The 16,777-nt window shown below is 40.7% G+C and overlaps 1 protein-coding gene across 1 annotated transcript in view; it reads right to left on the reverse strand.

Annotated features, from left to right (window-relative positions):
- The window catches only part of meis1b (Meis homeobox 1 b), an 87,482-nt gene that overhangs the window by 44,128 nt on the left and 26,577 nt on the right, over nucleotides 1-16,777 (reverse strand). Inside the window, exon 8 of the mRNA XM_037681172.1 lies at nucleotides 3,773-3,918. Within this exon, the coding sequence (XP_037537100.1) occupies nucleotides 3,773-3,918 (146 nt within the window). The remainder of the gene's footprint in view (nucleotides 1-3,772; nucleotides 3,919-16,777) is intronic.

Raw genomic sequence — 16,777 nt, forward strand, 5'->3', positions numbered from 1 at the left:
TCAGATGCCAAACCCACTGCCCTTTCCCTGCAACACACACACATCTGCATCAGTCAAAGCAAGTCTAAATGAGAATATGGTTTGTGTGTGCAGAAGGCAGGCAGGGGTGAATTCCATCTAATTACTCTATCACATAATTTCACAAATTGCCTTTTCAAAGGGGAGTGGAGAGCAGAGCGCGGGATGCAGTAGGGATTTGAGGCCTGAGCTTTCGTTTAGCACTCATCTCTTGTTAAATGAAACAAGAAAATACCATTTGTGTAGAGGGAAGGGTGCAGGTTAGGTGTGGTGGGTGGGTTGCAAGTGTACAGTTGAGATGGGCATGTAGAAGAGGATAAGACAGCTTCTTACTCATCACAAGACTTTTTTATTCGGTTGTAAGTATCAACATAACAGTTACGTAATACATTTAGAATTGCTTTCACCATTTAAGACAATTTTGGTAACCATAATTTTAGTCATTACCACTCTTTAGAGTATTACCAATGTGTTGCTTGTTAGGAAAAAAACAGATAAGCTGATTTCTTTGACCAAATAGCTGATCAGTAAACTGGGACCTTTATTTTAAGAGGTCAAAAGAAAACAATCATTAAAATGTGATGAAAAGCCCTCCCTCTCCTTTTATTTTGGGACCCTACCAAGTTTACAGCTGCATGTCAAGCTGGCAGCAAGCTGCATAGTTTTGCCATTGGTGACAGGCGGTTAACGCTAATGTTTTGTCGTCGCTCCAAGTCAGCACAGCCAAATTCTTGCGATGAACTTGTCCCACAAGTATTGTCGACAACATATGAGCTCATTGGGTGTGTTGGAGAAAACTCAGTGAGCTGCAAACGTAATCACAAATTCAATGCTGCTGCTCTGACGGTCACAAACCTGTCATTTTACTTGTCAATCTATAGAAATCTTAATACTCTAAAGACAACAACAACAAAAACAGCAATGTTTTAAACCTACAAGAAACCTATATGCACCATCATATTAATGCCACCTTACCCTGCTGGTGCACTCATAACCCCAGTTTGCCACCCACCTTCCCATGCCGCTTTGTTGCAGCGGGAACTCCCTTGAGGAGCCAGATGTGAGGGCGACTAACATGCAATACAATTAAATTCAGTATCCCAACGTCTGCTTTAATGCTAATGCATTTTGCTGCTATATTTCTTATTCAGTCACTGCACCTGTATTAGATAACTTCATCATAATTAAAACTGAAAAGCAAATCATTCTGACTCATTCAGATTTATAAAGTGTATTAGCACTTTGCCATGAAGATGGCATATACCTACATATACAGTATTTGTACATGTATGGATTCATATGTGCTTATCTGGCATCATGTGTAACTCCAAGAGGTCACACTGTCATCTACCATCCTTTTGTAAATCAATACAGAGCAGATAAAAAAAGCCAATTGAATGAGCCTGGATCACTTGTTTAAGATCATATTGGTACCAGTCATGCTGGCGTGCCATGCAACCAGTGAAATAGATACTGTAGGTCTTTGTATCAAACAATCTATGAATAGCATTTATAAACACAGATATTTGGTGATTAAATTGATGATGGCAGTGAAAAATTATTATTGTAAACAAATGAGACCACAGCATGACATGCTTGTGACACTGGCTATGCTGTTGGTGTCAGTCCATCCATTATCTTTTACCCACTTCTTCCATTTTGGGACACGGGGTTCGCCGGTGCCCATGTCCAGCAATCACTGTGCGAGGGGTGAGGTACACCCTGGACAGGTTGTTGGTGCCAGTGTTTCTCAAAATTAAGACAATTTTTGGTAAACAAAGGTCCTGCTCCTCCAGGTTCTGTTTCATTTCACAGAGAATGATAAACACATTGGAAATGATTTTCAGATAAACTTCTCACTTTACTGAAAAAAGCCGCAACACAATAAAAGCTGTGGGTTTTCTCTCCTTTACGTCCATAGTGCATACTTTAGTTCCTTTGTCCTTTTGCCTGTTAGAAAATCAAATAGTCGTTTTACCCATACCAAACACATATCTATTCAACTGTTTAAAACATAAGTGTAGAAGCCCCTCATAAACCCGACTCATAAGGCAATATGTCAGAGAGGTGTTACTATGTGTGTCTCACACGTGTATACTATGTTGTGTTTCCACAGAGAGGATGTGTGTGTTTCAAACACATTTCCTTTGTGTCCCTGAAGGTTTTGGGGTATATGTGTAGAGGTCAGATAAAAAGGGAAGAGCAGAAAGGTAAAAAGTATAGGAAGTCTTGTGAGATGCAAATTAATGGCAAAGGCATACCAAAAATACGTTTGCCAAAACGCCACACAGTAAGAACATTCTTGCATTGGATATTGAGGAAAAAACTGGGAAATCTGTACATAAAAACTAGCTACAAACTGATAAAAGTTGAGTCCATGCAATATCCATAATCCAATTCATATATGACCTTCCTCAGCATCCTCCCGGTTGGCAAAGCAAACCAACATTCAGCCAAACTGTATCATGTTCTACCCAAACTCCTGACGCAGGCAGAATGTGATTGATGCATGATTTGGTAAAGTACTTTAAAAACACATTTTCTTGGAACAGCTCTTAGAGGAAATCTTAACAAACCCATAAGAAAGAACAAAAATAATTATTATTATTTCTGGCTCTTGGATTTGCTTTACTCTAAACTTTGAACTCTTCCAAGGCAGCTTTACTTTTTTGTATCTTGTATCTTGTGCTCGGATAATATAATATTTGAAAATTACTTGCTGTGAGTCAGTGAATGTGCACATACAATTTATTAGCTTCTTTGATGTGAACTGAGGGAAATATTGTCCCTTTTAGTCCAAAAGAGTTACCAAAACTGAGCTGCAGTGTGGCATATGTGGTTCCTTAATGGAGTAACTACAAATGTTGCATTCAAATAACAGGAGGCTGCTTTGATTGTAAATCCTCCCTTGTAAACAATAGTCAAATAATATTCCACCCAACATGGTTGAATTGCATTTAACCTCTTACTTTGGTGGCTTTGAGTCATTAAATGTCTTGCAACAAGACTGCAGAACTGATTCTACTGGGATCAATATAGACTGTGTCAAGATGGTACCCAGATCCCGCTTAGTTCAACCTTCCAATGTCATAATAACACTATGCTGTCAGATGATGTATTTTCTGCTATTTGAGGAAAACTTGGGCCAAACCACAACCTTCTGCAAAACGCTGATGAAAATTCTCAGTCATCCAGGACATGGTAAATCCAAGAAAAGGTTAAAAACAAAACAACTGGACTTTATTTGTAACTGAAGAGATTTCGCTTCTCATCCGAGGAGCTTTCTCAATTCAAAGAAACAAGGAGTGTGGGATTCAAGTTACAAAGCAGAGGTGTTCTGTAAGCTTGCATAATGCAGATTGACACATGCAAAATCCACAGCATCTCTTAAAATCCAACAAATTCATCTCCAATGAGAATGATGTAATTATGTGCAGAAAAGGCCAGGGGTCCCCCTCCTTGGCTTCAGCCTCGTTCAGTTTCAAAGGATGATCAGAGATCTCTCAAAGATCACACAAGCCTCTGTCTTTGAAGCACTCACCATACACGCTTAGACATACTTTGGTGATGTGTATAAAATGTGTCAAAATGCCTTTCAGTCTTGGATGGTGTGTTTTAGTGTGGAAATGTCTATGTGTCAAATAAAAAAGCAGAGCTAGAAAGGGGTAGATAAGAGGACTCTTGGTTGTGTGTTAGAGATCACACATGATATAAAAGGAAAAGTGAGAAAACAAAATGGCTTGACTGAACTCACTGTTAGGTGCTGGAAAAGCCATGCTCTCATGATATTGGTGGCCACTTTAGGAAAAATCCCTCTCTTCTTGTTGTGTTTCTTCTCTTTATCCGGGTCATCATCATCCCCCGTGCTCGGTGAAGCCACACTGTTGTCCAGGCCGTCACCTGTCACATGACAAGAAACAGGAAGAGACAGCAGAGATGAGACTTTGACTTTGTTTACTTCCTGCATTTGCTGTGCCTTCACGTTCAAAAGAAATAAATCTGATTTTGAAGGAAATCTGGAGGGCTTTGTATGCACAGATGGATGGGTATAGAAACATGACAATGGCAAGCAAAGAATGGCTGGAAAACAGCACCTCATAAATGCATCCATTTTTAATACATTTATAAATAACCCTGCCTTTCATTCCCCCCCCCCCCCCTCCCTCATCCCTGAAAACACAGTAAGCGCTCACATCCTTCTGTGAGAAAGAAAGTGAAAATGGGGAGCACAAAGGACTTGTAAGGTCGCATTTCCCCACTCTCCCATCCAAGCCAGCGCAGAATTGAAAATGACAGAGAGATTTAGTCTTTATTATCCTGAGGGGAAAATAGTTATTGAAGTGTCGCCCCAGCGCATTCTGCCATTTTACCTGAGGTGGAAAGAGTAACACGGCACCACAAAAGGCAAGGTTGCGAGGAGGGGGGCGGCAGAAAATAAAAGGCAAATAGGTGGAAAAAAGGAAGTCAAGATGCACAAACAGCATGAACAAAGCTTGCTGATTTTCATAACAATGGCGTCATGGCTGCTTACAGCAACCTGTAGGTCTTCGATAAGACTCTATTAAGGCCAGTTTAACCTCACCTGAGGGGAACAGTGAAATGGAGCATTTGAGCTGAGCACTGAAAGGGAAAGTGAAAGCGAAGTGCTCCATGGGCCTTTTTTTGCATTCAGGCTCAACAAAATTAACTCAAACAACTCATTCAAAACCACCCAATTACTCTATGCATTCTATATAGTGCCAGTAGAGAAAAGACAGCTCTTCAAATCTGTCACTGTGAAAAGCCTAATTGTTATTATCATTATTCACAAATATGAGCCATCCTCAAAGATGATGATAATCATTAAAGAAACATGAGGCAAACTAAACAAGTGGCATCCTAACAGTGGGATATTTCAGCAGCAGATTACTGACTTATGTCCCACTGCTCCCCTCTTGACTGGAAAAGATGAAAAGCAAGAAGGAAAAAATAAATAAAAAGCGCCAAAGCAGCCAAGAATTGGATCCTGTTATTTATTGATTACACACTAAGCACTTCTAAAGCTGCTTGCTTTATTCACTGTTGCAAGAGTTGATACCTGCATCGATGCAGGATCACACTCCAGTAGTTTTCAGGGGGCGACACCCGGAACCTTGCTAAACCGTGAGCTCAGATTCATTGATAATTAATGGGGATATTGGTGCTAATCCGGTTGGAGATGACTTTTTTCCAGCCTGCCACATCAATGGAATAATCAAGGGCCTAAAACCCAGGCCTTTGCTCCCCATTACCTCAGGCAAAAGAATTCCTGAAAGCATGCCTGGAGGGCACTTGAATTATATACACCATTAGGACAGACTCTCGACAAACCATATGAAACAACACACTTGACCAGCTCTCCTGTTCTCTCCCAACTGCTCTAGAAGAAGGAGATGCATATGCACACATATTGGAGGCTGTTTTAATGAACCTCATGTGGAAGTGGAGGTGGCAGTAATAAGGGTGGGTGGGGGTAGGGGGATAAAACAGGAGCAGACTTTGCATTGATGCTGCAGCTCCGTTGCAAGCACCACCCACTGTGCATTGATGATGCAAATATGAAGATCAAGCAAGGGGTTCATGCAGCATCCCCAAAAGGCGAAGCAACACAGCTGATTGGAGTATTTATGATCAGTTTACTGAAAGTTGATTACAACAGTCCAAGACACATGGATATCTATTTTTTAAGGATGTAAAACAAATAAAACGGCAAAATCCTAACATTTTTTAAATGATGCTAATCATTTTATTGAATGAGTGATCCAAGAATGCATTAACAACGCTTCATACAAGCACATACTGTACACAGTGAATACAGTTACCAGCTTCTCAGCTTCTCTCTGTCCTGAAAACATGCTCACATTGCAAGCTTCAGTTACATCATTAGTCTGGGACAAATACAGCCTGAGCCTAACAAGTGAGTGAAGTTTTTTTTCTTCCTACTGTTTCAGGGCTAAAATACACCCACCCTTCTGTCTCTTCCCAGCTGCCTGCTGGAAAAAGACGGGTGAGGTGAGCCGAGGCCCTGTAATCTAAGACCAGATTTTCATTGGAAGCAAATGCTTTCAATCCGTTGTAAAGACCGGCTCATGTTCAGCAAAGCCTACAATAACAAACCTAGGGGCTCGTCCCATGCGAGTTGGGAAAACAGAAGCAAACGGCCAGAAAACCAGCTTGGAGAGTGAAAGAGAAAGTGTGCAAGCTCAAGAAAAAAGTGAGATTCCATAAGAAGAAAATAAAAGAAGAGGAGGGAATTGGAAAATGCATGAAGATAAATCACAAAAGTACAAAAAATAATTAATTAATTAATTTTAAAAAATCTATATGAGCTCAGTAACATTTCACTTGCTTCCATTTTTATGCCTGATAACTCAAACCAGACAGGAAACACTAACACATCTCCATATTTGTTTCCTTTCTTTTCCTTCTTTAAACTTCTAAGTCTGACCTATGCACACTTACTTTTACTAGAAGGGAAGAAAGAGGTAGAAGGTCTGGTCAATTTTATTGGCATTTCCATTTTCGGTGCAATTTGATACCAATCACGTCTACAAGGTCTGGGGCTAATTTCTGCTTTTCTTTAACCCCAGAAAGTGGGAAGACTGAAAAAGGGAGAAAGAGAGCACAAATGAGGAAGGACGAGGCAAGAAAAGGTACTGAAGCTGTGTTCAGCAACCCAACACATTGGGGAAAATTTAATGGTGTTACCACAGTTGTGTCACTTGATTTTGAACATGCTCAAAGAATTTGTGTGAGAAAACGTCTCTCATAACAGTCACTGAATATGGTTGCATGCATCTCAAACCAATCTTAGTCAGTTTATGTAAAGTCTAAAGAAATACATCTGTATTTTAATACCTACATGGAAAATCAGGTTGAAACACACCCTGATGATAAATAGTAATTTTTTAAGAAACTGATCCAAATCTGCAAATTCTGTTTCAAAAGTGTACTCCAGTAGATTAAATTTAAGAAATGTTGGGGTGGTTGTCAAGGTGAATGCAAAGAGGGCAGAGAAGGGTACAATGTGGGTAAAGATGGGCAATCAGACAATGAGCAGACTCTATAGATTTGCATCTCTCTTTTAAGCCCCACATGGAAAACTTGGTAGAGAAACTAAAAATTAAACTGGGTTTCTTTTTCAGAAACAGATCCCGTCTAACTTTGAATGCTAGGAAATGCCTTGTGACTACTACTTTCCTTCCCTCTATTCGCTATGGTGACATTATTTACATGAACGCTCCTACAAGAACCCTGCAGATGTTGGATGCTGTCTATCATGGTGTGCCAAGTTTCATAACTGGCTGTAAATATCGTATCCACCAGTGCACCCTGTATTCACTGGTTAACTAGTCATCATTAACTTCACACAGACTTTCTCATTGGTACATTTTCATCTTTAACTCACTTCTTGGTCTGCTGCCTTCATACTTCTCCTCCTACATGTCACTGCATGAGTGCAGCTACAGCATGCGCTCTCAGGACATTATTACCTGCAGTGTTTAAAAACAGGTCTCTTGTAAATGAGTCATCTAGGCTCAATGAGACTAACCTGTATAAAAAAAGGTTGAATGAATAAAGCCTCATGCACTGTAAAGCTCGGTCTGTCCTGGACCGGCCACACTCGACCCAGCTACGGTCTTCCCCAGCTCTGGTTTTGATTGCTTTCAGCAGAGTGCCACCTCAATAGGAGTGGGATCATCATAGCAAGACTGCACCTCGTCGTTTGTCTATGGCACTGGTGCTATTTTTTTTTTTTGTAATTTTTTTCTAACAAAAAATAAGAGCTCTCTTTATCACACAACTAGCCTGAAGTAAGTAGCTGAAAGAAATGGTGGTAAGGAACATTTGTTGGAAGTATGACACATCTGTGATGTGACCCCCGAGCCAGTGAACTAGTCAATGGCCAGCAGTCTGCTGATGTCAAATCTGCAGCACCAGACCAGCCCGAATGGAAACCCAGGTCTCTGGCTTCCAAAAACGGAGATGGAACTGGGACAGACTGCCTAATGCAAACACTCAAAACCCGGGGCAGAACCTGGGTCGGGCCAGTCCTCACTGTGCACTTGCCATAAGACAAGCTTTACTAGCCATGCACACAAAAATAGGCCATGCAAAACACAATCACACAGCTCACCGGTCACTTGGTCACTAACACTCAGAAGTCAGTGAGACTGCAAGTGAAAATTATAATATTTTCAAATTTTCCTGCAGCCCAGTAAGAAAATACCCTTAGCATGAAACTGACAAGGTTCGTGTAATTATTTTCGGCTCCTCTAATGGTGTCTGTAACTCATCTCAATTACATTATCCAGACTAGAGAAGTAACACAATGTAAAGAAAGGTAACAGTCTTCTCCAGTATTCTATTTTTGCAAACTATGTGAAAAAACATTGTGCTGTATGGACACAGTGCCAAATGAAAATGGGTCTGATGTTTTCACATGTGCATACAGCCTCTCAAAGTTACTAAAATTGCCTAATAAGTAAAAGAACAGAGATAAAACTTTATTTTTTCCTGTGAGGTCATTTTAGATCAAGATGCACAAAAAATATTTCAAATATATTTAATTTCTAAAAATGAGAGGACAGCATGGTGGCACAACTGGTAGAGCTGCTGCCTCTCAGCAAGAAGGTTGCCAGTTCAAATCCCAGTCCAGGGGCCTTTCTGGGTGGAGTTTGCATGTTTTCTCTTTGTATGCGTGGGCTAGCTCCGGGTACTCCAGTTTCCTCCCACAGACCAAAAACATGCATATTAGGCTGATTGGTAACTCTAAATTGTCCCTAGGTGTGAGTGAGAGAGTGAATGGTTGTTTGTCTCATTTGTCTCTATGTGTCCCTGTGATGGACTGGAGATCTGTCCAGGGTGCACCCCGCCCCTCGTACAGTGATGGCTGGACATGGGCACCGGCGATCCCCGTGACCCAAAATGGAAAAAGCGGGTAAAGAGGATGGATGGATGGATGGATGGACGGACGGACGGAAAATGAGAAGAAAAAAAGGATTTGCATTTCAGCCACTTAGTCTTTTGGCGTCAGTCAGGCTGTTGTGTTAAGTCTGCCATGAAGCAAACTTTCAGTCATTCACCAAGTCAGGCAGAAAGCTAGCCATTCAATAAAACAGGCAGGCAATCTCTCCACACACACAGGCTGCCAGCCTTATTAAGGGCCTCAACATGCTGTAACCCTGGGCTGCATGCACACACACAGCATGGGGAAGCTAACCTAGCTAGCTGCAGTCTCTCCACACAAGAAAAAGCCACGGGCACAGCTCTGGGCCTGGCCCACATGATCAGCCATGACAACGTCTTTGCAACTAGTTAGAGGAGGAACTAAAAGGGGGATGGGATAGTGGGTAAGGGGTGCGGTGGGGGGGCTGAATCAATGCAGGGCAGTGGGGGTGCATGTTTGTCTGTGAAGAGTGTATGCATGCATAGATGTGCATTCGTCTGTATGTGCCTGTAACTCTCTGTCTTTCCCCGTGTGCTTCTAGTTACAGAGGGTTTGTGTGTGTGTAGTGGTGTGTGTGTATGTGGCAATTAGGAGCAAGCCACTGACTGGAAGGAGCCAGGGGCAGTTGAAATGCCCCGGGGCCAACCAAGGGAAGGAATATTTTATCAGTCCCCTCACACGCTGTATACAAAAAAAAAAAAAAAAATACACACTTGCACACAAACTCACACATAAGAGCAAAAAGGGACTGACGTAAAAATTTGGCTTGCTTTCTTCATGCATTAAAACCAGGTTGTTAATATTAGCTTAAATCATCCTTACTAGTGTATTGTCTTAGCTTTAGAGGCCATTTCATCGTTTTTGTTTTGTCTTGTTTTATTCTTGCATTCCATTCATCCCACTTCATTATTGTTGCTTCTCTGCCTGCTGGACTTTTGGGTTAGAACAAAGATTTGTTAAGCAATGAAGGCTAAAGTTAATCAAACATTAGATAGAGATTGGCATTTTTCAGTGTCCTCTGTCTTTATGTTTTCAATTTAAGCTTCCTCTCCCATGTTTCATTGTCTTCCTGTCGTTGCCGTTATCACTTCTGTGCATCTCTCCTGTCTCAAGGCACACGCTGACATTATCATGCAGTATCTAGGCTAATCTGTTATGATCTGATTATGAACCATCTCTTGGCATAAGATTTCACTGGTTCTACCTGCCCCTTGTACACGATCTCACATGCCATTACAAGGTGTCAGCCATTTTTCTGCTGCCTAGCAAATTTACAGCCACAAATTCACCAGTCATTCATCTGTGAACAGCGATCCCGTCAGACACGTCGCTTCAAGCACAGAGCAGGAGAATTATGACATTTAGTTTTCTAATAATTTGACTTTCTTAGAAGAACGGCTGCAATGATAAAAGGGCTTTAATGAATATTAGCGTTATACCAGATGTCATGCTGCTAATTGAGGTTATTCACAGATGGCTAAACTTTTCTTAGATTATTTTTTGTGCAAGGTTGTGAATATTTGAGAGGAGAGGTAGTGACAAGTCTTGTGAGTTAGACTAAAGATTATTTTTCACAAGAGCTTCTTCCACACTGTGCAAGTGACCTGAAGCTGATCTTTCATAGGCCACTCCTAGAGATTCACACCCCAGAAAGCTCACATGACCCAGGACTGACTGCTCAGGAAAGGCCCAAGCCTCAGGGGCCTGTTATCCTTTTCCACATGGGACACACACACATATTTCAGATTGGCTGGTGAGAAATTCATACATACACACAAGCTTGAAACATGATGAACGAAGTGCACACACACGCACACATTCACTAAAGTGCTCTCCATCTCACTTTTTTTTTTTGTTTCTGGCACTCACACACAAACACACATACATTACATTCCCAGAAATCCTCAGAGGGTTAAAGACGGGCTTGCAGGAGGGAGGGAGCAAAGAAAAAGTGGCGTTTATTGTATTCACACCATTCATAAGCTTGAGACTTGCTGAGGGGAGTGTAGGGGGAAGGGGACTTTGGGTGGAGGGGGTTCCCTGTGCATGACTTTGAGGGCTCCGCCCACCTTCAGATATTCCGAACATGCAGGCATTCCTTGCAATGTAATTCCCAAGTAGGGGCACATTTTCAAAAGCATCTCCCCGCCCCCCATTTTTTAGTGCAACAAAACAGACGCTCTTCACTCACATGCTTCTGTGTCCTGAACTCTTCCATCAGGCAACTTTTCAACAACAAACAAAAACATACTAAACCAACACACAGACTTTCACTTTAGTACGAAACACTCTGTGACCAATGCAGTTTTGTTCCCCATTTATTCCCAACGAGGGAGAAAAACTGAAATAAATCCCATAACTGCTCTGCAGATAATGATGTGCTGTCAAGAAAACAACATGGCTAGTCTAGACTTCTCTTCCTGCCCTTACCAAAAAGTTTCTACTTCTTTTAGATCTTTGCCTGAAATTTCAGGATTGGCTGACTCCAAAGCATCAAAACATGAATAAATAGAATAAAAAGGGAAAGCAAAGTAATTGCTTCCTGTAATCAAATACATTGAAGTAATTACAGCAACCAAAAAAAAAAAAAAACAAGTGCTTTGCAAGAACAAAACCCGTTATTTGAATGATGACAGTTTTGTGGATCTGCACTGACAGATCTAATAATGGCAGTATCTGGTAAGCCATTTACAAAAAAATAAATAAAAAGGTTATTAAACCACATTGGAACCTTCTTGTTGTGAAAACTGGAGCCAAGTTTGGCTCAATTATTTCATTTGTGGTAATCTGATTAAAATAAGGGTTCAGGAAGTCATACAAATGAAATGTTTTTACCCCAAACCAAGAAACAATATTAATAAACGCACAAGACAGTTTCATTTTTATGAGATAGTTAAAAGTGTTGAAACCTCATCTCTTATATAATTTTTGATGAAACTGCTTGGGTATTTTGTTGTTAGTAATTATGGTAAATGGACTGTATTTATATAGCACCTTTCTATCTGATCCAGATAATCAAACTTACAATCTGTGCCTCATTTACCTGTTCATACAGCACTCTACTAGATCTCTATAGAAAATAATCAGACCTTTATCACATTCATACACTGATGGGACACACATCAAAGGCAATGAGGGGTTCAGTGTCTTGCCCAGGGACACTTTGGCATGTGACTGCTGGTGGAATTGAACCCCCAACTCTCCCATTGGAGGATGACTGCTCTAACCACTCAGCCACAGCCACACAATTAACTTGTTTATAATTAGATATTAATTTGCGCTTTCCCATATGTTTGGTTGCAAAATGATTGTTTTTCAGTGTAAATTCACTTGTAAATTTACAAGAGAGAACTATGAAAATAGCAAACTGGCCTCTTTGACTTTATAAAACAAATTTCTTGAAATATTTATTATTACATATGCACTGGGGGTATTTCTCTCTATGGGAAAGTTTTTTGTGCTTCTGTATGTTATAGCTGAGGTCCATCCACAGTTGGCTATGAGGGTGAGGGTGATGGAGGTGGGGGTGGGAGGATCAGGCCTGTTGACATAGCCATAGGTGATGGCAAAAATGTCAGTGTAAATGTGACTGCTCTCTCTGTGCCATTTTCCCGAAAAGGGTCATCACTACAGGCTGCCTGACACGCTGGAAACTGCCTCAAGCGCAGGGCACCAACACGACATTAAACTGCAGTACGCCTCCGTACACACACACTGGCTGCCTCGTATTTCCGCTTTCAGATCAGCTAAGGAAAAAAACGAGGTAGAAAGAGAAACAGTGCACAAGCTAAAATGAAAAGTGCATGAATTCACCCTTTCAAGTTGAGCACCTTTTCTCTGTTACTATTGATTTTTTTCCACTCCTGCTTTTGTGAAGGCCAGATTCAGTTCATATGGCAGCATTTGTGCGAACAATATAAATACAAGACCAGTTAAAATTTTCTAGAAATGTGTCTTTTGCAGCTTGTTCATTCTTAACTCCTGCTCTTGATTGTTTCATTGCCTCTCCCAGGGCTTTTGACACCTACAGCACCGAACATCAGACTTAACACACAGAAAACAGATCGAGGGGGAAAATGGACTATGGAAGAAAATGGTAATGGGGGAGGGGATGGCAGAGAGGACAAGGACTTTAACAAAAGGTAAAAGCACTTAACAGCACAATGGCACAACGGTTCACTCCAAAAGTCAGCTGGTGCACTGAAGGGCTTTCCAAAGTCGTTCAGTAGAAATGTGGGACAACAAGACAGCGAAGCTTTGGCCACTCTAGAAAGGACAAACCTCCTATCTGACTTTCCTTTTATTAAAAAAACAGTGCACAAAATTAAAACAAGAATAAATTAATTAAAATATTTGAAACCATTAAAATATAACTGACTAGTTAGGTCAAACTTATCCTTCTTTTCTTTTAAGAGCCTTCTTATAAATTAAGGTAGTATTTTACACAATTAACCAATTTAACCAAAGGGAATTAAAATAAAATATTTCCTAAATTTTAGTGCTTCTGTCCAAACAAATTTGTGTTTCTACAACTTTACGCACTGTATGATTAACACAAACACTGATAAATTATTTTAATGAGCTTTTTCCACTGCTACCTTATCAGAGCTGGCCAAACTGAAAAATGTCGTTAGATAATCCAAACATGTGGTGTCATGGGCTAATAATAGCATGTCAACACCCAGATGAGTTTTTCTTCATTTTTGGAATAACAGAAGCTTTAGTATTTAGTGTAATATGATTATTTAGAAGCTGAAGTTAGGGAGAGAATGGTAAACATGTTGTCAGAACCAAAACCCACAATATTAAAGTATTTTTGCTCTCATGATTGCATTTACATTTGATTCAAATAGCCATCCCATTGGGGGCTTGGTGGTCCGTTCTGCAATCTCGTAACTAAGGCTGCAAGTTCGAGTCCAGGTGAAGTCAGGAAAGGCATCTGGCATAAAAACAATTGTCAAATTTTCTAAACATGTGCACTCTCTATGGTGAACCCTGAAAAAGGGAGCAGCCAATAGGAAAAACAAGAACTATCTTATCACAAGACGCCCTCCTTAACTCCTTCATATGTACCTCTTACGTGATCAAACCTGTTTAGTTTACAAGCTTAAATATTAGAGATTATACTCCCCCTAACCAGCACCTCGAAAAGGAACACTGTGTCTCTACTCTCCCCCCACCTCCACTTGTCATGGCCTTGATAGGTACAGGATGCAGTGCTGCATGGATGTGGAGGATTAGCGGTCCTATCAACCTACCCACACGCAGCCCTGATAAGCGTTTTAGGACAGAAGCAGAGGAAGAGGAAGTGAGTGGGTTTACAGCGACCCACTTCCTGTGGAGCATGGGCCCATGTGGACAGGAGTAATATGCCCCCCATAGATGCCGGTGCTCTCGCCACACATTCCCACCAAGTCACTTCCTGAAAGAGGCAGCCCTCTCTGGGGGTGACTTCCTGTAAGAGTATGACCTCCCTGCTGCTAAAGAGAATCTCAATGGAACAAAGACTCGACTGCCATGGGAGCTAGTGTGTATCATTTGAATATATGCTGTTTTGTGTGTGTGTGTGTGTGTGTGTGTGTGTTTAACACCACCATTCAGGCTTTTTCTCCAAAGGTTATCACAAGTGAAAATCTCTGCCATCAGTCCCTGTTCACCTCTTTAAATTGCTCTGGCTTGAAGCAAGAAGGGATGATCGGGTTACATCCAAATGTGTTTGTTCACAAGTGTGTGCACCACAAGTGGCGAGCTTTGTGTTGCTCTGCAAACACACAAAGTAAACGCCCATGTTGCCCTCCAGCCCAGCCTGCTGCTCCTGTGTTTATCTACAGGTATTTGTTATCTGGCCCTCTCTTTCCTCTTTTCTCCCTCCCTAAACTCTTAAAAAAAGCTTGGCAAGGTCTTTATCTCTCAGTTGAATCCCTATAACAGGTATCCATGTCAAAGGGACCAATGGGAGGGGGCCTCTGGGGACAGCATGTTTGGTCTGGGTCAGCCTTGGGTCAAGCTTTATCCCAGAAGACACATTAAACTACTTTTTGCCTCCAACTTGCTGCATTCCAGGTTGCGTGGGTTCACAACATGACATTTTGGCCTTGGTATTTCATATTTCCATGCCGCTAACATGCATAATAATGCAAAGTGGTGTAAGTATGTGCAGGACAACTACAACAGATGGCTTTTCCAGTTTTTCCAAAATTGTATTTTTATTTGCAGTTTCCTAAAAAAAACTTTGTAAACACAACACAACTTCTGAAAATGTATGCATCCACACAAAAACACTGGAAACAACTCAAAACACTATAGTAACTATTGGCGTTGGAACTGTGCCACAAATATACACCTTAAAACAAAGGAAACAAGGCATGGAGCATGCATATAAAGCTTGCATGCTGGGTGCAGAATGAAGACACAACATGGTGAAGTGAACACAACAAGAACATCATTTTCAAAAGGTTGTATTTTAGCTATCTATGCCAAAACACAATATTGGTGTGGCATTTCAAACTTCACGCTGGAGTCTTGTTTTAAGAACATAATTTGGGGGTTCTTGAAACATGTTTCCATGTGGACAAAAATCTGAAATTATTAAAAAACAGCAACAACCATTACCTTAACTTAAAACTTATCTTAAAAAAACATTCCTGTGTAGATGGCCCTTTGGTCTACTTAAAATATCAAATCTTTGACTGAATCTGTTCCAGTGTTAAAAGAAAAAACTGGTTTGACGATTATGATTACGCAAGACAAGACTATATGAGGGTTATAAAATAAGTGCAGATACAAAATATAAGTAGCATCGACCTATGTCAATGAAAAAGAAAATCCACTGGGGAAAGGTTGTGACCAAATATGGCTCTTCTGCTGGTGTTTTCCTGGCATGAAATTGGCTTTGTGTTGGTGCTGTTTGGAGAGCTGGCTGGTAAATTCTCTTCTTCTTTTGTTCAGAAAGAGGGGGGAGCTCCATGCATAATGCTCTTAGCCAGGGAGGTCTGGAACTGTGTCTATAAATTGAATTATTTCAATTTGAGGCGGAGAGTGAGAGAATAATGGCGAGTAGCTGTGAGAGAGTGTGTGTTGCATTTACATGTGAACATATGCATGTGTACTAGTCGAGAGGCGCTCATTTTTATTCAGGGTTCATATTTACAATTAAGAATATAAACCAACTTGCAGAAGATTACCGAAGAAGCCAAATGTGACGTTGCAGCTGGAAGCAATCATAATGGTTAAAAAAAAAAAAAAAAACAGGACTGCTCATTGTCCCATCTGAACATTTCACTTCCAGCATCTTTTCTATTTTTAACTGAATAAACTAAAAACAAACTGCTCGACCTTTTCTATAATGTTCAGACTTTTAAAAAAATACTGAAGCAAAACATGTCCCTGTGTGTTCGTTTGTATATGTGCGCATGTTTGTGTGCATAAGGGTGGAGGTGGGGTGATAATATTCTGAACACAATATGATCGGCAGGGGACCATATGGCAAACTGGCAGCAAGCTATTTATCCTTATCCTCTTTGGAGGCTAAAATTAGCACTTCACTGTTTGTAGCTTTAAGCTGGACTCCAACCTCTTGCCATTGAGCTAATAATAACAAAAAAATGGCACTAGTCCATCTCCTCTCCCTTCTGTTTTTTTTTTTTTGCTAACTTTCTGAATCTGCTCTGTTTTAGTTTTTTTTTTCCCTTCAATATTTGGAGTTCTATCTTATGCATATGAGTAAATATTTTTTTTAAGTTTTTTCAGTTAAAAATAGAAAAGATGCTGGAAGTGAAATGTTCAGATGGG

The sequence above is a fragment of the Nematolebias whitei genome, chromosome 1 (assembly GCF_014905685.2).
Source record: "Nematolebias whitei isolate Nwh7 chromosome 1, NemWhi1, whole genome shotgun sequence".
NCBI lineage: Eukaryota > Metazoa > Chordata > Actinopteri > Cyprinodontiformes > Rivulidae > Nematolebias > Nematolebias whitei.